Raw genomic sequence first — 19437 nt, forward strand, 5'->3', positions numbered from 1 at the left:
TAATTACGAAAGAACCCATCGGTCGCAGCCGCGACAGGCGCCCCACTATTCTCCGTGTCCCCGTCGTCATCCTCCCGACGCCCAGGAGGCTACCGCCTCTGTTCTCCTCTCCCTCTCTTAGCTGCCGCCAGATCCCAAGAGGCCATCGTCGATTCGAGCACGGGAGGCGGCCAACTACACGGGTACGATCAATGGAGGAGCTTCTCGGCCGTGGAGTAGCAAGACGCCGCCGGCAGCGACCACCACCACCATCACCTGGGAGGATACGACGGCCACCACCACGGCTCGGCGAGGTTCGCCGTGGAGGACAAGATGGACATGCTGTGGGAGGATTTCAACGAGGAGCTCGCCCGGGCCGCGCAGCCGTGCCCGCTGACCAAGGGGACGCCGTCGTGGGCGGCGACGAAGGAGTCCTGGTTCGCTGGCGACGGCTACGAAGGCGCCGCGGAGACGCGCAAGCACGCCGTCGTCCGGCAGCGGAGGATGGGCCTGCTCATGATGCTGAGGCTGCTCAAGAAGCTGTTCCTGGCGCGCAAGTCCGGCGCCGCTCCGTCGAGGAAGTCCATGTTAAGAGCATGAAGCAGCATAAGCAAAGTATCTGCAAGCTACACCATCTGCGCACTGTTATCTGTATTGGTCCTCTGGTGGATGATGCAGATGATGTTTTCCATCAGGTACTGCAGAATCTGAAGAGGCTACGTGTTCTCTCTATGTGCTTTTACAACAAAGAAAAATTACCTGAATCTGTTGGTGAGTTGAAGCACCTTCGGTATTTGAACGTCATTCAAACCACAATATCAGAATTTCCTGCATCTTTGTGCACTCTTTACCACTTGCAGATCCTTCTGTTCAGTTACAGAGTTCAGAGTTTGCCTAAGAAACTATGCAATTTAAGTAAGTTACTAAGTTTTGAACCATATCGTGAAGGATCCTACAGGAAAAGACTTTATGCAGAGCTGCCTCAAATTCCTTAAATAGGCAAGCTAACTTCGCTGCAAAATCTTGAAGAATTCCGTGTGCAAAAGCAGAAAGGATATGAGCCGCGACAGCTGAGGGACATGAATGGGCTTGGTGGGTTATCTATTACAAATCTCGAGAATGTCACTAGAAAGGATGAAGCTGCAGAGATGATGCTGCATAAGAAAAGATATCTTGAACATTTGGAACTTATCTGGAGCAATGAGAGTGACTCGCATGCTGAGGATAGTTTACATCTGGACATTCTAGAAGGTCTGAGGCCACCGGCTCAATTGCAGGGCCTTGCAATCGAGGGTTACAAATCTGACAGATACCCAAGCTGGTTACTAGAGGGTTCATATTTTGACAATTGGACTTGTTTGGACTTCATGATTGCACTGCGTTAGAAGGTCTACCACTCAACACCGAGGTCTTTAGGCATTGCTCCAGACTGGTGATCTGGGACGTACCAAACCTGAAGACATTACTTTGTCTGCCAGAAGGCATGGCAGATGTATCAATTAAAGGATGCCCGCTGCTTATGTTTATCTCCAGCAACGAGATGAGAGAACATGATAAGAGAGAAAATATTGTGATGCCAGAGCAATTGGTGTCTCAGCTTTGTTTGATCTGGGAGTTGGATTCAGGATCACATCCAGTGATTAAGAGCAACCTTCATGAAGAACATTCATCTTTGAAGCAACTGACGCCATTGGTGGATGCTGATATATCCCAACATCTTCAGACCATCAGCGGGGCCCTTGAACAAGAAAAGGATGAAGTATATGATAAAGAAACAGTCATCAAGGCATGGTTATGTTGCCACGAGCAGAGAATAAAACTCTTGTACGGGACTAATATTGGGCAACAGTTGCTTCTGCCATCAACTCTGGGTAACCTTTATCTTTCTTCATGCAGTATTACAAATGGCGCTTTAGGAGTTTGCCTAGGCTGCCTCACTTTACTAAGAGAACTGTCGTCTATTTGAGGAGTGGGAAATGATGTTGTTGCAGTTGCAGTTCCTGTCTTCATCAGGGACGGCAAGATCGTCGGCCGCTACGTCGGCTCCGGCAAGGGCGAGCTCGTCGGCGAGATCCTCAGATACAACGGCGTCAGGGTCACCTACTGAAGCCAACAAGCCAACAGGCCCCCCAGTCTTCAATCTCATTCAGCAGCACCAACAATACACACACATGAATGGAGAACAGTTTGAAAATTGAAGATACAACATGTAAAATTACGGCGACATCCAGTTTAGACTGTTTATTGGGCACCATTACCATAAGTGTATGTTACTCAGTATTATTCTATACTAATAGTACAATTTTGGAGTGCTAACAGCTGCTACTCTGAAACTTTGATCTATCAGCTTGCTTCTCCAGTTTCTCTTGCAACGAGTTTACAGCGATGCAGCGACTTTTGTATCTCTTCATACAGACGATTCTAACGACCGCAATGACTTTTGTACGTCTTTATACAGACGATTCTAACGACTTGGCACTTGCGATGTTATCCAGCAATGGCACAGCCACAGACACCACAAAAATTTGTTTCAAAGCAGGCCAGGCCACGAGACACCTACGGTAGAATCCAAATACAACAACGGTCTGTTCAACAAGAGGCCAGGTACACCAAACATTTGACCCAACTAGAAGCTCTGAATATATCGCAAACATCCATTTTCCAGAGGCCAAACTGCAGCTGGGGAATTGCATTGTCCACCAGTTTACACTTCACAGGAAATTATACAACAAATGTTGCTTTCATCACTCTCAGATCCTTTACCCGGCTGCTTGCTGGAGGTAACACCAAGTACCCTGGTTGAAACTGAACTTCCCTGGTGCTGGTCTGCTCCTCGGAGCGTTCCCCGTTATCAGATTACACATCTGACACAGAATTGTTCAGAAAACTTCTGGGTAGTACATGCATGCTTTGCCCTAAGAATCTGACCTACTTTTCATATGCAGTTTTTACATGAAATGGCTCGAAGCAATAAAACATATAGATTCTAAAATGCCGTATTCTGCTACTAGATACAATTACCTAACATGCTAGTAGGCTGAGCTTGTAAACTACACAGAGATATCCCTGAAGCAACATGATGCTATTGCTCTGCCACCTCCTCCCCCTCCTCTTCATCAGCTGCCCGCCAAGCAAGAAGACCAAGACCATCTCCTTTAATACTTCCCTGCAAAAGCATTACTACCGCAGTTACTCACCAAAGCATGAAAGGACAAATTTCAGCGTGATGCTGCTGCTGCCTGCACGCCAGTTTTGTTTGCATTGCAGGTGTGCAAATTAAAAAAGCTCCAAAAGGAAAAAAAAATCGATGACAAACGGTCGTCACCTTGGCACAAGAGAAGGGAGCGAAGGAAGAAAAAGCAGCCCACATGTGAAGGAAGAAAAGGTTAGCCCCACACACTAACTCCCTTCCTTCCTCTTCCTCTCCATCCATGGCCCATTATTACGGTTGGGCCTCCAGCTTCTCTTCCAAGTTGCTGCGAACCAACAACGAGTGGGGTGGAATTTACCTGAAAATTCAATTTCAATTGTGCACTAGTTGGAACGGGAGCACCAGCAAAAATCATTTCCGGTCTTCCACGGGATATTTAGGGGTGTTTGGATCCTGAGCTAAAGTTTAATCCGTATCGCATTGAATATTCAGCATGATCTAATTACGAAAGAACCCATCGGTCGCAGCCGCGACAGGCGCCCCACTATTCTCCGTGTCCCCGTCGTCATCCTCCCGACGCCCAGGAGGCTACCGCCTCTGTTCTCCTCTCCCTCTCTTAGCTGCCGCCAGATCCCAAGAGGCCATCGTCGATTCGAGCACGGGAGGCGGCCAACTACACGGGTACGATCAATGGAGGAGCTTCTCGGCCGTGGAGTAGCAAGACGCCGCCGGCAGCGACCACCACCACCATCACCTGGGAGGATACGACGGCCACCACCACGGCTCGGCGAGGTTCGCCGTGGAGGACAAGATGGACATGCTGTGGGAGGATTTCAACGAGGAGCTCGCCCGGGCCGCGCAGCCGTGCCCGCTGACCAAGGGGACGCCGTCGTGGGCGGCGACGAAGGAGTCCTGGTTCGCTGGCGACGGCTACGAAGGCGCCGCGGAGACGCGCAAGCACGCCGTCGTCCGGCAGCGGAGGATGGGCCTGCTCATGATGCTGAGGCTGCTCAAGAAGCTGTTCCTGGCGCGCAAGTCCGGCGCCGCTCCGTCGAGGAAGTCCATGTTAAGAGCATGAAGCAGCATAAGCAAAGTATCTGCAAGCTACACCATCTGCGCACTGTTATCTGTATTGGTCCTCTGGTGGATGATGCAGATGATGTTTTCCATCAGGTACTGCAGAATCTGAAGAGGCTACGTGTTCTCTCTATGTGCTTTTACAACAAAGAAAAATTACCTGAATCTGTTGGTGAGTTGAAGCACCTTCGGTATTTGAACGTCATTCAAACCACAATATCAGAATTTCCTGCATCTTTGTGCACTCTTTACCACTTGCAGATCCTTCTGTTCAGTTACAGAGTTCAGAGTTTGCCTAAGAAACTATGCAATTTAAGTAAGTTACTAAGTTTTGAACCATATCGTGAAGGATCCTACAGGAAAAGACTTTATGCAGAGCTGCCTCAAATTCCTTAAATAGGCAAGCTAACTTCGCTGCAAAATCTTGAAGAATTCCGTGTGCAAAAGCAGAAAGGATATGAGCCGCGACAGCTGAGGGACATGAATGGGCTTGGTGGGTTATCTATTACAAATCTCGAGAATGTCACTAGAAAGGATGAAGCTGCAGAGATGATGCTGCATAAGAAAAGATATCTTGAACATTTGGAACTTATCTGGAGCAATGAGAGTGACTCGCATGCTGAGGATAGTTTACATCTGGACATTCTAGAAGGTCTGAGGCCACCGGCTCAATTGCAGGGCCTTGCAATCGAGGGTTACAAATCTGACAGATACCCAAGCTGGTTACTAGAGGGTTCATATTTTGACAATTGGACTTGTTTGGACTTCATGATTGCACTGCGTTAGAAGGTCTACCACTCAACACCGAGGTCTTTAGGCATTGCTCCAGACTGGTGATCTGGGACGTACCAAACCTGAAGACATTACTTTGTCTGCCAGAAGGCATGGCAGATGTATCAATTAAAGGATGCCCGCTGCTTATGTTTATCTCCAGCAACGAGATGAGAGAACATGATAAGAGAGAAAATATTGTGATGCCAGAGCAATTGGTGTCTCAGCTTTGTTTGATCTGGGAGTTGGATTCAGGATCACATCCAGTGATTAAGAGCAACCTTCATGAAGAACATTCATCTTTGAAGCAACTGACGCCATTGGTGGATGCTGATATATCCCAACATCTTCAGACCATCAGCGGGGCCCTTGAACAAGAAAAGGATGAAGTATATGATAAAGAAACAGTCATCAAGGCATGGTTATGTTGCCACGAGCAGAGAATAAAACTCTTGTACGGGACTAATATTGGGCAACAGTTGCTTCTGCCATCAACTCTGGGTAACCTTTATCTTTCTTCATGCAGTATTACAAATGGCGCTTTAGGAGTTTGCCTAGGCTGCCTCACTTTACTAAGAGAACTGTCGTCTATTTGAGGAGTGGGAAATGATGTTGTTGCAGTTGCAGTTCCTGTCTTCATCAGGGACGGCAAGATCGTCGGCCGCTACGTCGGCTCCGGCAAGGGCGAGCTCGTCGGCGAGATCCTCAGATACAACGGCGTCAGGGTCACCTACTGAAGCCAACAAGCCAACAGGCCCCCCAGTCTTCAATCTCATTCAGCAGCACCAACAATACACACACATGAATGGAGAACAGTTTGAAAATTGAAGATACAACATGTAAAATTACGGCGACATCCAGTTTAGACTGTTTATTGGGCACCATTACCATAAGTGTATGTTACTCAGTATTATTCTATACTAATAGTACAATTTTGGAGTGCTAACAGCTGCTACTCTGAAACTTTGATCTATCAGCTTGCTTCTCCAGTTTCTCTTGCAACGAGTTTACAGCGATGCAGCGACTTTTGTATCTCTTCATACAGACGATTCTAACGACCGCAATGACTTTTGTACGTCTTTATACAGACGATTCTAACGACTTGGCACTTGCGATGTTATCCAGCAATGGCACAGCCACAGACACCACAAAAATTTGTTTCAAAGCAGGCCAGGCCACGAGACACCTACGGTAGAATCCAAATACAACAACGGTCTGTTCAACAAGAGGCCAGGTACACCAAACATTTGACCCAACTAGAAGCTCTGAATATATCGCAAACATCCATTTTCCAGAGGCCAAACTGCAGCTGGGGAATTGCATTGTCCACCAGTTTACACTTCACAGGAAATTATACAACAAATGTTGCTTTCATCACTCTCAGATCCTTTACCCGGCTGCTTGCTGGAGGTAACACCAAGTACCCTGGTTGAAACTGAACTTCCCTGGTGCTGGTCTGCTCCTCGGAGCGTTCCCCGTTATCAGATTACACATCTGACACAGAATTGTTCAGAAAACTTCTGGGTAGTACATGCATGCTTTGCCCTAAGAATCTGACCTACTTTTCATATGCAGTTTTTACATGAAATGGCTCGAAGCAATAAAACATATAGATTCTAAAATGCCGTATTCTGCTACTAGATACAATTACCTAACATGCTAGTAGGCTGAGCTTGTAAACTACACAGAGATATCCCTGAAGCAACATGATGCTATTGCTCTGCCACCTCCTCCCCCTCCTCTTCATCAGCTGCCCGCCAAGCAAGAAGACCAAGACCATCTCCTTTAATACTTCCCTGCAAAAGCATTACTACCGCAGTTACTCACCAAAGCATGAAAGGACAAATTTCAGCATGATAAAAGAATAACTCTCTCAAAAGGCACACAAAGATGCTATGTTTGACAGATCAAAGGAATCAAAATTCAAAGCACAACACGATTCAGATTATGGGATTTTGTCACCATTACAAAACTTGTGCATTATGCTATTTATATAGCGTATGCAAGCAAGGAATTGTGTCCTAGGCATGCTAGATTTGACACCGTGCATGATGACATGGAATGCATAGCAAATAACAGTGACTTCGGTGTATAGAATATGCAAGTAATCATGTGTTAAGCATGTTAGGTTTGACACCATGCATGATGACATGGCATGATGAGACGTTCCACATGGCAATGACAAGAAGTGATGCAGATACGGACACATGTTAAGAATTATGCACCCAAAAATACAAAAGCATGCCAGCATGTTTGTATGAATAGCCTTTGCCTTGCCATCAATCACAAGCTTTATGTGACCTCTCCACTTCCTATATGTAAACACAGAGTGCTATGCGTTGGCAACTTGGGAATTGAGATTAATGTTTCTCATGAAAACTGAAAGACATGAGACTTAGTGGGCCAAGGGATAAGGCCCACATGGGCTTCACTCCAACATATGTTCTATATCATATCAGGCCACCAAATTGGATGTAACATATCAGAAGCACAGCTTATAAGATATAACAACAAATAAATGTTATGTAAATACAACTTGAAGCGGTGCTTACGAATTTATCGTACAGAATGACCTGAATGTAGATGAAACCATGGAAATCATTATCCAAAGCATGATATTAGACAGAAATGACTATTCATGAATATAAACAGAGCTAAGCTGGGCATATGTACTATATGAATACAGGAAACAGTTCTTACAACAATCTGCATTGGGGAAAATGGTGGGTCGTCTGCCTTTTGCTCAATTGGGATAGGCGGGTACTTTGTGCCAGATACCAAGAACCTTATCTGCACAGCGATTGCATTGGTCATGAGTTTGGTGTGTGCAGTAATCTGAGGAAGTAGTATTTGCTTTGCAATAAACAAAAACACAATAGAGCTAAAAAAAACCTCATCATCTAGATCTAGATATAGCTCATCACCATCTTCAGTCTTCAGCATCCACCTACCATCTGGTCCCCTGGAAATCCAATGGGCATTGAACAAAAGATGAGAAGTAAAGAAAATATACTGAACTTTACACTGGAAATACTTTCTTCGGAAGCAGAGGAAAAGATCAGTGTTTCATCAATGCAATTAGTTAAGCTAAGGTTCTTTTAGCTTCTATGAAAGTGCTATCTACTTCCTGGAAAGAGCTAGCATAGTTCTCCTTTTCCAGTAATTTTTCATTTCAGTTTCTCAGGGATTCATGAGAATGTCATGGCATTACAGTCCACACAATCATGGCCGAATGCAGTACACTGACATGATAACTTACATGATTTAGGTCACACTTGAGATGTAAATGAAGAATAAATGAAATGTTAATACGGACAACTAAAACTAAAATGTATGATATAACTCTTGAAGCACATAATAACCTCAGTATTAAATAACAGTAGTTATTTATGTATTGCAACAATAAATTAACAAATAGGGTTGTGCCCAACCTCACTGTGCCATACTGCATCAAATGTCCAGGGATGCATATGTCATTGAAGAATTCAAGAGAAACTGCAAAAGGAGGTCTGTTAGCTAAAACCAATGTAGTTATACGATGATAACATATGTATTTGATGTCTCATTTAATTGTCAGAACAGAAATGGAGCATTCCAATTTCATAGCAACCAGGAAATATACAATGCTCATAAAAAAGATATTAATATCTCCAAGCAGAAATACTAGAGTGGAAGTATTAGGCCAATAGGCTTAAAGTATATTCATGCATGGCAAGGATTATACATGAACCAAGACATTTGGTCCTTTGCTTAGAGATTAGATTTGGTCCTGCAGAGCAAAATCATACAGAAAACTACAATGCATGATCAGAAAGTACGCTAGACAAGTTCAATCAATTACGAATTAAGAGATTGCTTGCCAAGCAGTTCTTCAAAGTGAACTCACCCTGCAACCCCTTATTATTGTATCCACTAATTCTCCCAACAAGAACCTCCCCATTAAATGGCTTGAACATCAGCAGACGAAATGAAACCTATCCAGAACAGGAACAAGGAAACGTAAGCAGTTAAGCATGATTTGCAAAGTGTAGGAAGCCTTGGGATTGAACTCAATGACTTCACAGAGATCAGATATTTTATAATTATACAATACTGGAAGAAAGGGACATGCTGTTAAAAAGATGCGCAATTCTAGTTATAAAGAGTCTATCATAACTTTGCTGAAATCAAGTCATTAGCAAGTAGCAACACTCAAAACAAATAGAGTACAGATTCACATCAAAGAAATAATCAACATTGTTTTTCGACAAAGGGAAGAAATGGATCTTAGCATATATTTTTTTTCTCGAAAGATGTTGGAGAGCTGTGTGTCATTTTATTAACAACAAAAGAAAACAAGGGGAGGCCGGCAGCCAACTCCCAGAGATGTCCAATCGCAAACATGCCATGTACACTAGAACCTCGACCTCGACCATACACAACCTGACCAGTGTCAAGGATAAGCGGCCTGATGAGTGATGACTAGCTCATGGACAGCTGAAGCACCAGCTAGACACCACAAGCTACTTTCATTTGCCACAGATTGTAACAGTATCGAAATACAAGGCCTAGCACCCTCAAACAGAACTGGGTCTTAGCATGAAAACTAAAGGATCAATTAGAAAATACCGATTGGGAATCATCACGGTTTGAAATAAAATTGTAAGTGCCTCTGTGGCAAGGCTATCGGAAAGAGAGGAATGCCAGGAAACTGGGCATATTTTCCCTTTCAAGTTCAAGTGATGGGCAAGTAGCTATCATACTCATACGTGAACAGAAGAAAAGCTATTGACAGGATAAGTAACCACCATAACAACACAGCTTCTAGGATCAACCACAAAAGCTACTGTTTTCATGCAAGCACAGCAACCAAACGGTAAGCAAACTAAGGAATGGTCATTCAAGCACAGCAACCAAACAGTAAGACTACTAAGAAATGGTTTTGAGTAATTTAGTGAGCACCAACAAGAACGAAACAGGATAAAAGCTAAATACAACTTGGATTTCACATCTTGACATCAATCACACAATTAAAGTGTGTCTGGGAATTGCAGTATTTCCCGAATTTTCCTTCCACAAAACATTATAAGGCAAGCACAATATATCAAGAACTCTAAGAGATAAACAAAAGTAAGGCACGCATTACTTTATAGATCGAGCAGCCCTCTCCTGGATATCATAGACAGACACGCACAGCCCAAGGTTCGCGATAACCTGCCTCGTGCACCAAACGCAAACAGATAACACACATTTAGGAACCACCAACATTGGAGCAAAAGGGCTCAATCGATTATTTCTGACACTCCGAGCAAATTTTGCTCAACAATGCTGATTCTACGGCTAAAGAAAAACAAAATCCGCTTAACGTTGTCCAAGAAGAGCCTCTCGAACTCGGCCTTGATGGCGTCGGGGAGGGGACGGCTCAGCAGGTGCGGCGGCATCGGCAGGTCGTGCTCAATCAGGCTCAGCGAGAACATCCTGCCCGCCTAGAACCACCGACCACCGGAGCCAATCGAGTGAGCAGGCGCCGGAGTTGAGTGCGCCAAGTGGAGGATTGGAGGCGGCGCCGGCGCGCCCCTGGACCGGCGGGCTGCTCCAAGCGAGGAACGACGGGGAGCAAGCGCAGCGTCGGCCCGCGCGTTGAGGAGGCGGCGAGCCGGCGACGGCGGCACGGAAGAGACGGCGACGGAGACGGCGCGAGGTATAGGGTTTTGCGGGGGATGCTGACGGACTCATTGGGGTGCAAATGGGCTCCATAGTTTGTGCCGGCCTTCTTCGTCAAGCTCAATTGGGCCGCGAATTAATTTGGGTCAGGCCTTTGTGACTTGGGACTTTGGGGCAAAAATACGGCCGTGACGGACCCGCCCGCTTTCTGCTCCACTGATAAATGGCGGCGCGACGACCCGAGCCGCCCGCCGTCCCGGCGTGCAGCACGACCAGGGACGGAAAGGTTCTCGGGGTTCCGTCCAGGGGCGGATCCGAATAGGGCTGCACCTCGGACTAAGCTGCTGATTCAAACTCAAAACAGTCTGATCTTACCTCCTGAACTTTCTTTTGTTAGACTAAACACCACATATGTTAAAGGGATTACGTGAGCTCGCTCTGACTGCAGCCCGAGCAGCCTGGGCCATAGATTCGCCCCTGATTCCGCCGTTTCTCCTCCACCCACCACGCCGGGATGGTTCTTAACCATGTTAAGGTTCAGGAGCAATCTTAATATGGTTAAGAAATCGAGCTAAGATTAAGAGCGGCGAGTTAAGATTAAGATTAAGAGCGGCTGTTAGATAAACTACTTGTGTTGGTCTTGGATCAGATCAAGAGGCCGAACGAAAGCTCCTTCTAGAAGCTTAGGCGCAGGCTAGAGTATTGCACCAGGAAGAAGGTCTCGGTCAGTTAGAGATAGACCAGAGGTAGAGATAAACATTGGTTGAGTTGTATCCGGCTAAAATATTTTATAAACTCTATATCTATGCAATCTGTTATGCCTATAGCGCCTATATAACATAAAATCGTGGGATGCGAGTTTGCTAACCACGTTTACCAAAATTACCCTATACTTTATGTTAGAATGTGTATGTGTACTTGGGTTGCAGCCCAGCTCGGCCCATACGGCTGGCTCCCCTAGCTGATACCTAGCTCGGCCCATACGGCTGGCTCCCCTAGCTGATACCTAGCGCTAGGACTCCAGGGGGCTCCCCAACAGCCACGCGCTCCCGAGCGAAGTGAAGATCAATCTCAATGTGCTTGGTGTGCTGATGCTGAACCGGGCTGGAGGACATGTACACCGTGCTGACGTTGTCATAGTAGACCAGGGACGCGCGGCGAAGTGGTGTATGGAGCTCTTGAAGCAACTGGCGCAACCAGGTGGCCTCGGCTGCTGCATTGGCCACGACGCGATACTCAGCTTCGGCACTGGACCTGGAGACGGTTGGCTGTCGCTTGGAAGACCATGAAATCAGATTGTCACCAAGGAAGACCGTATATCCGGAAGTCAACTTCCGTGTGTCGGGACAGCCTGCCCAATTCGCATCAGAGTTAACCACCAGGGAATCCTGAGCTGAGCACGGTCGCCGATGAAGGCCGAGGTGCAATGTCCCGCGGATGTACCGAAGAATGCGCTCCAGGGCAGCAAGGTGAGGCTCCCGTGGATTATGCATGTGGAGGCAAACCTATTGAACGACATAAGCAATATCTAGCCTTGTGAAGGTGAGGTACTGCAAGGTGCCAGTGAGACTGTGAAACTTTGAATCATTGGTGACGGGAGCACCAGAAGTTGCCAACATCTTGGGATTGGGTGTCGACGGGCGTGCTAAGCTCGGCTTCCGACAGCTTGCCCTGTTCCACACCGCGCCACTGTCACCAATTCCAAAGACATTCCGTAGCGCCCTTGCCGATCCAAACTGGCGGGTAGCTATGGAAGAAGAGCACAGCGCACTCCTTCGGAACAACACATGGGATCTTGTGCCTCGTCCCGCTCGTGCCAATGTCATCATCGGTAAATGGATATTCAAGCACAAATTCCATTCAGACGGGTCTCTTGAGCTGTACTAGGCTAGATGGGTTCTTCGCGATTTCACTTAACGCCCTGGAGTTGATTTCGACGAGACCTTCAGTCCAGTCGTCAAGCGTCCAGGAGCGCGATGTCGCCGATGCCCGCCTCCACGACGCCCTAGCCCTTGCTGCCCGGGAACACGGCGCCGCCGAGGCTGCCGACCCGTCACCCGGCGCCCCTACCATCGACAACGACGACGACCACAAGAGTCGTGCCATCCCCCCCATCCACGACGGCATGCTGCTACACGAAGCTGCCGCCCCTTCTGAACCTGCACGCCCAAGCTGTTGCGGTCCAGAACATACGCAGCCTTGTCCCGTTCATCCTCGACGTCGCCTTCACCAACTACGCCCGCTGGCACGAGCAGTTCCTGCTCACCGTCGGGAAGTTCTCCCTCGACGCCCACGTCCTGGAGGACAGCCCGCTTCCTGGTCACCCTGACTGGGCTTGGATGGATCATGTCATCCGGTCTTGGATCTACGGCACTCTCTCCAACAACCTCATTGACACCGTCATGACACCCGGCGCCACCGCCCGCTCCGTCTGGCTCGCCGTCGAGTCCTTAGCAACTGGGAGACACGCGCCCTCCTTCTCGACGCGCAGTTTCGCACCTTCGTCCAGGGTGACCTCTCCGTCACCGACTACTGCTGCCGTCTGAAGGCCATGGCCGATGCTCTCGACGAGCTTGGCGAGCCGGTCACCGACCGTTCCCTCGTCATCAACGTCATCCGCGGCCTCAACCCAAGTACGCCGCCATTAGCCTTCATCTTCGCCGCAGCCGACTGCTCCAACGTTCCTGGAGACTTGGAATGACCTGCTACTTGAGGAACTCACCTCCACGCAGCCGTCCTCGATGCCCTCCACTGCCCTCCTCGCCGCCATGCCGGGTGCCTCCTTGTCAGCCCGGCCGCCCCAGGCCTCGCAGCAGCCTCGTTCTGGAGGTGGCTCAGCCTTCGGGGGTGGCTCGTCCAAGCCTCATCGCAAACGGAGCTCCGGCAGCCGCTCCAAAGGTGGCAATCAAGGCAGCACCAGAAGCGAGGGCGGCAGCACCAGCCAGCGTCCCCCCTAACAGCGCCAAGCAGGGCGCCCCTCAGGGGGCCTCCAACTGCGCGCCCTGGCCGTCCTTCCACAACCCGTGGACTGGGGCCATCCAGATGTGGCCCAGTTCACAGACTCTGCAGCCCGAGGTGCCATAGGCCATGCTGGCCCATTTCCACACACTAGCCCAGCAGGCGCAGCTCTAGGCCCTTTAGGCAGCCCAGTTCCAGGCCGCTCAGGTGTAGGCAGCACAGGCAGCTTAGGCTCAGGCTCAGGCGTACCAGGCCGCTCAGGCTATGGCTCTCCAGCAGGCGCAGTACCAGTCGTCCGTCGCCAGCTCCGCCATCAGCATGCCGTCATGGGATCAGCAACCCCTTGCCTCCACCTTCAGCACTATGACACTGAACCAGCCGTAGCAGCATGAGTGGTTCTTCGATTCAGGTGCTACCTCACACATGACATCCGATCCTCAATTTCTTTCACATAATTTTTCCCAGCGGTACCCTTTTCCTTCAGCTATTGTTGTCGGTGACAGTTCTTTACTCCCGGTCACCTCCTCTGGCGCAACTGTCCTTCCTGGCCCTTTATATCTTAATAATGTTTTTGTTTCCCCAAACCTTATTAAAAATCTTATTTCTGTTTGCTAGTTTACCACCGATAACAACTGCTCAGTTGAATTTGACCCATCTGGTTGTTCTGTGAAGGATCTCCGGTTCAGGACGTGATCGTCAGGTGCAATAGTTCAGGACCACTGTACCCCCTGCACCTTCCTACTGTGGCTGCTGCTCTCATTGCTGGTGTCTCCTCCACGATCTGGCATCTTCATCTCGGGCATCTCGGGCAGGACGCTTTCACCCGTCTAGCGCCCACTTTACCTTCATGTAATAAAGACGTTAGCTCGTCTCTTTGTCATGCGTGTTAGCTTGGTCGACACACCTGTCTTCCTTTTCGGGTGTCATCCTCTCGAGCGTCTAGGAATTTTGATCTCATTCATTGTGATTTGTGGACATCTCCTGTTCCTAGCATCTCGAGCTTGAAGTACTATTTAATCATTCTCGATGATTGCTCACATTTTTCCTGGACATTTCCGCTGCGGCTGAAATCTAACACATTTACCACATTAAGGCCGTCCAGTGCGACAACGGTCGTGAGTTCGATAACTCCAGCGCCCGCACGTTCGTCCTCTCTCGTGGCGTCCACCTCCGCATGTCCTGCCCGTACACGTCGCCGCAAAACGGCTGAGCTGAGCGCATCATTCGTATAGCGAACAACATTCTTCGGTCACTCCTTTTCCAGGCAAGTCTTCCCCCGGCTATTGGGTAGAAGCTCTACACGCCGTGACTTACCTGCTTAACTTGCTTCCCACCAAGACCCTAGCTTCCCGCACGCCACATGAGGCTCTATACGGCGCCGCGCCATCCTATGAGCACCTACGGGTCTTTGGTTGTCATTGTTATCCAAACCTTTCCGCCACAACTACTCATAAGCTCTCGCCTCGCTCCGCCATGTGCATCTTCTTAGGCTATTCAGCTCATCACAAAGGGTACCGCTGCGTTGATCTCGATTCTAACCGTATCATCATCTCTCGACACATCACATTCGATGAGTCATTGTTTCCCTACGCCGAGCTATTCCCACCATCCCCACCAGCGGCCTATGAGTTCTTGGATGATGACACTGACATCATGTCGTTTCCTATGCGAACGGCACAACTTCCTTTGCCTGCAGGTCCTCCCGACGTTATCGGCGCTGCTCCGGTGCCCCTCCTTGCACTCCCTGACGCCGTACCGCCGGCTCCAGCCGCTGCGCCATCGTCGCCCAGCACCTCCTCGACACCACCTGGCGGCGGCCCGTGGCTGCTGCTGCTGGGCGCCACCAGGGGCGCTGCTGCTGGCGCTCACCCAGGCGCTGCTAGGGGGCTTGGCACCTCTGCAGCAGCCCTTGGTGCTCCATCGGGTGCTCCTACTTCCCGTGCCGCAGGCACACCAATCGGCGCCTCCGCCACACAGTTGGGCGGATCCCCTAGAGCACGGCCTCCAGCCTTCCTCCCAGCGCCGCGGAGCCCGCCTGGCTTCAATTTGATGCCCTTGTGCTTCGTGTACACTCGCTGCTCTGTCGCCCCTCATCTGCTGTCACTGTCGCCGGCCTGTGACGTCGGGCCATCACCTCCGGCACAGCCTCTTCCCAAAGGAGCCATCCCAGTCCAGCCCGTCGTCAACCAGCACGGCATGACGACCCGTGCTAAGCTCGGCTTCCGACAGCCTGCCCTGTTCTACACCGCGCCGCTGTCGCCAGTTCCGAAGACATTCCGCAGCGCCCTCGTCGATCCAAACTGGCGGGCAGCTATGGAAGAGAAGCACGCCGCACTTCTTCAGAACAACACATGGGATCTTGTGCCTCCCGCTTGTGCCAATGTCGTCACCGGTAAATGGATATTCAAGCACAAATTCCATTCAGACGGGTCTCTTGAGCGGTACTAGGTCAGATGGGTTCTTCACAGTTTCACTTAGCGCCCTAGAGTTGATTTCGACGAGACCTTCAGTCGTCAAGCCTGCTACTATGCGGCCAGTTCTCTCATTGGCTCTCTCTTGACACTAGCCTGTGCACCAGCTAGATGTCTAGAATGCATTCCTCCATGGCACCCTGTCTGAGACAATCTACTGTGCTCAGCCTGCTGGTTTTGAGGATCCAGCTCGCCCTGACTTCGTCTACCGCCTCAACAAGTCCCTTTACGGCCTAAAGCAAGCTCCTCGCTTCTGGTACAGTCGGTTCGCGGCTTATATTCAGTCTATTGGTTTTGTGGAGGCCAAGTCAGACACTTCGCTGTTTGTCTATCATCGTGGTGCTAAGATTGCATATCTTCTGCTTTATGTGGATGACATTTTTCTCATGGCCTCGTCGACTACATTGTTGTGGCAGATTATACAGGCCCTACAGCGAGAATTCTCCATGAAGGACCTCGGATCTTTGCATCACTTCTTGGGAATGCATGTGCAGCTAGTAGCCAGTGGAGGATTTCTATTGACATAGCGGCAGTACATGCTGGACATCTTGGAGCGGGCAGGCATGGCCGATTGCAAGCCGTGCTCCACACCCATCGACACCAATCCCAAGGTGTCGGCAACTTCTGGTGCTCCTGTCACCAATGCTTCGGAGTTTTGCAATCTCACCGGCGCCTTGTAGTACGTCACCTTCACAAGGCCAGATATTGCTTATGCCGTTCAGCAGGTTTGCCTCCACATGCATGATCCACGGGAGCCTCACCTTGCTGCCCTGAAGTGCATTCTTGCGGTACATTCGTGGGACTTTGCACCTTGGCCTTCATCTGCGACCCTGCTCAGCTCAGGATTCCCTGGTGGTTTACTCTGATGCGGATTGGGCAGGCTGTCCTGACACACGGAAGTCGACTTCCAGATATGCGGTCTTTCTTGGCGACAATCTGATTTCTTGGTCTTCCAAGCGACAGCCAACCGTCTCCAGGTCCAGAGCCGAAGCCGAGTATCGCGTCGTGGCCAATGCAGTAGCCGAGGCCACCTGGTTGCGCCAATTGCTTCAGGAGCTCCATACACCACTTCAGCACACGTCCCTGGTCTACTGTGACAACGTCAGCGCGGTGTACATGTCCTCCAACCCGGTTCAGCATCAGCGCACTAAGCACATTGAGATCGATCTTCACTTCGTTCGGGAGCGCGTGGCTGTTGGGGATGTTCGGGTCCTTCACATTCCCACGTAGTCCGCCGATGTCTTCACCAAGGGGTTGCCATGCATCTTCTGTATTCACAGAGTTTCGGTCCAGTCTAAACGTTCGTGGTCCCAACGATTAGACTGCGGGAGTGTGTTAGAATGTGTATGTGTACTTGGGCGGCAGCCCAGCTAGGCCCATACGGCTGGCTCCCTGGCTGATACCTGGCGCACCAGGACTCCAAGCGCGGGGTGCTAGGACTCCAAGGGGGCTGCCACCAGGGTTGTAGATTGGTCGAGGCTAGGACCCTCGCCTATATATACACACACACACGTACGTACGTGCTATGCACCTCCAAAACTACTTTCACTTAGACAGGGACGGAAAGGTTCTCGGGTTCCGCCGCTTCTCCTCCACCCACCGCGCCGCCTGCCTCCTCCCACGCACGCCGGGGTTCTCCTCGCTTCGTCGCGTCTGATCAATCACGCTAGCTGCGCTAGCTAGGAGGTGAGGCGCGCGCTGCTTCCTCCGCCTCCGTGTGGGTGGATAATACGTCGCATCCAGCGATCCGGTGTCAACGATTTGCTCGTCTCCCTCGTTTTAAAAACGTTTTTTTCATCCTTTAATTTGGTAACTCAGCAGAGCTATTCCCCTTCCGCCGGCGGGGAGGGGATCGATCGGATACACGATGGCGGCGGCGCCGGTGAATGTTTCCCTGCAAGGGCCTGCTGGCTGCCCGACGACCTTCCTCTCCGCGAGGAAGCCGCGGAGCTTCGTCCGCTTCCCGCGCAACCATCCTCTGCAGCAGCGCGGCGGCGTCTTCCCGTCTCTAGCCTGGAGCGCAGGCGGCGACGACAGACGGCGCAGGAGGTTGAAAGCCCAGGTACATGTACATAGCAGGACTGACAAGATTGCTTTTTAACAAATGATGGTTGATTAGAGTATCTGCATTACTGACAAGATTGCTTTCATAAATCATTTGCATATATTCTGTTGCCCATATTGTCAGAGTAGATCATTGTTGATAAACGATGGAGGACTTGATCTACAATTGTTCCAGCAGTTGAATAGGGGCCTTTGAGTCCTCTAATTGTGATTTATGATAAAGGCTATATATACTACCATGTACTTTTTAAATTTTTTATTGTCATAGATTCTGACAATAAGATATTTACATAAGACTGTTTTTCATGTACGAGTATAGGAGCCGGACCAGGTGCCGCGAAGTTGCAAACAGTTGTTCAGTGATGCAGATTTTGTTGATCCTCGGACACCAACTTCTTACATCGATGTCCTCAACAAATTGAGGCTACGCCATCCATCGGTACCATTTTGATCTCTCTCTCTCTCTCTCTTCATCTTTGTACTAAATTGGGCAATTAAGTATGCTAGCTGTTTCCATCATGGTAGCCCTTTGTTTCGTGCATTGTGCTACAACTATGAATGGTTAACGCTGAATTTTACTAGAATACTTGAATTTTTCATATGCACCAATGTATTGTCAACTTTACATGTTTGAAAAAAATGTAAATTATAAGCATTCGTATTTGTGCACAATAGGCAACAAACCATACTGTAGAAACAAGGAGAGTTTTAGTTTTTGTATGTTAATCTGATAACATTAGCCTAATAAGGCACAAATTCAACTGCTTAGATGCCTTTTGTAGTGTCACGAATTTAACTGCACGATATGTTTTAGTCACTGCAGCAGAAACTAATGCGTGAAGAGGACGAGCGGTATGAAAAGGCTCTACAGAAGTGTGCTAGAAACTTTGTGGATGGAATCATACAGTTTGTTTCATCAGAGAAGGAATACTACAAGTTTATTATAATTGCCTGCAAAGAAAACACCAATATGATCGTGGAGCTGGTATTCTCTTGATACTTTTTGTTGATACCTTGTAAAGTTACGTTTTTTTCCCTATATTATGTGCATATTGCTTGTACAAGGAAAGAGTGATTTAGTTTCGATTTAGTTTCTTTTGTCCGTGATGGCTCAATGTTTCATTAGGTTTACTTCCATTAATAGTAGTCCCTCCGTTTTATAGAAATAAATAATGTTCAGGACAAGCTAATTAGTTTGTTGTCCTAATTGACAAAGTAGACTTACATCCTGTACAATACCAAAATCATGCCTTATATATATATATATTCTGAAATCTTGTGTTCTATTGGTACTGAAATTTCATCTTGTAGTACTTCCTGTCA

General features: G+C 48.8%; 3 protein-coding genes and 1 pseudogene across 3 annotated transcripts; 3 read left to right on the top strand and 1 right to left on the bottom strand.

The window, feature by feature from the left end:
* The first annotated feature begins 302 nt into the window (after positions 1–302).
* On the top strand, positions 303–2295 carry LOC117849722 (uncharacterized). Its single transcript, XM_034731370.2, has 2 exons — positions 303–1850; positions 1971–2295. The coding sequence occupies exons 1-2, from the start codon at positions 1463–1465 to the stop codon at positions 2084–2086; spliced, it is 504 nt and encodes a 167-aa protein (XP_034587261.1). The 5' UTR covers positions 303–1462; the 3' UTR covers positions 2087–2295.
* A 1643-nt stretch (positions 2296–3938) lies between these two features.
* On the top strand, positions 3939–5924 carry LOC117849721 (uncharacterized). The gene is made up of 2 exons (XM_034731368.2): positions 3939–5479; positions 5600–5924. The coding sequence occupies exons 1-2, from the start codon at positions 5092–5094 to the stop codon at positions 5713–5715; spliced, it is 504 nt and encodes a 167-aa protein (XP_034587259.1). The 5' UTR covers positions 3939–5091; the 3' UTR covers positions 5716–5924.
* A 315-nt stretch (positions 5925–6239) lies between these two features.
* Positions 6240–10865, bottom strand: LOC117849720 (DNA-directed RNA polymerase III subunit rpc8-like; annotated as a pseudogene).
* A 1165-nt stretch (positions 10866–12030) lies between these two features.
* LOC140222308 (uncharacterized) lies at positions 12031–13322 on the top strand. The gene is made up of 3 exons (XM_072292473.1): positions 12031–12090; positions 12808–13050; positions 13113–13322. The coding sequence occupies exons 1-3, from the start codon at positions 12031–12033 to the stop codon at positions 13320–13322; spliced, it is 513 nt and encodes a 170-aa protein (XP_072148574.1).
* Positions 13323–19437: the final 6115 nt, after the last annotated feature.

Source organism: Setaria viridis, chromosome 3 (assembly GCF_005286985.2).
Source record: "Setaria viridis chromosome 3, Setaria_viridis_v4.0, whole genome shotgun sequence".
Taxonomy (NCBI): Eukaryota; Viridiplantae; Streptophyta; class Magnoliopsida; order Poales; family Poaceae; genus Setaria; species Setaria viridis.

Bases quoted from the DNA above. Each gene is read 5' to 3' on its own strand.
- LOC117849722 (XM_034731370.2), top strand. From the start codon at position 1,463: ATGGCAGATGTATCAATTAAAGGATGCCCGCTGCTTATGTTTATCTCC. The intron at 1,851-1,970 runs GTAACCTTTATC...ATGTTGTTGCAG, and splicing joins GCTTCTGCCATCAACTCTGG to TTGCAGTTCCTGTCTTCATC.
- LOC117849721 (XM_034731368.2), top strand. From the start codon at position 5,092: ATGGCAGATGTATCAATTAAAGGATGCCCGCTGCTTATGTTTATCTCC. The intron at 5,480-5,599 runs GTAACCTTTATC...ATGTTGTTGCAG, and splicing joins GCTTCTGCCATCAACTCTGG to TTGCAGTTCCTGTCTTCATC.
- LOC140222308 (XM_072292473.1), top strand. From the start codon at position 12,031: ATGAAGGCCGAGGTGCAATGTCCCGCGGATGTACCGAAGAATGCGCTC. The intron at 12,091-12,807 runs GTGAGGCTCCCG...GTTGCGGTCCAG, and splicing joins ATGCGCTCCAGGGCAGCAAG to AACATACGCAGCCTTGTCCC. The intron at 13,051-13,112 runs GTCTGGCTCGCC...CTCGACGCGCAG, and splicing joins CCGGCGCCACCGCCCGCTCC to TTTCGCACCTTCGTCCAGGG.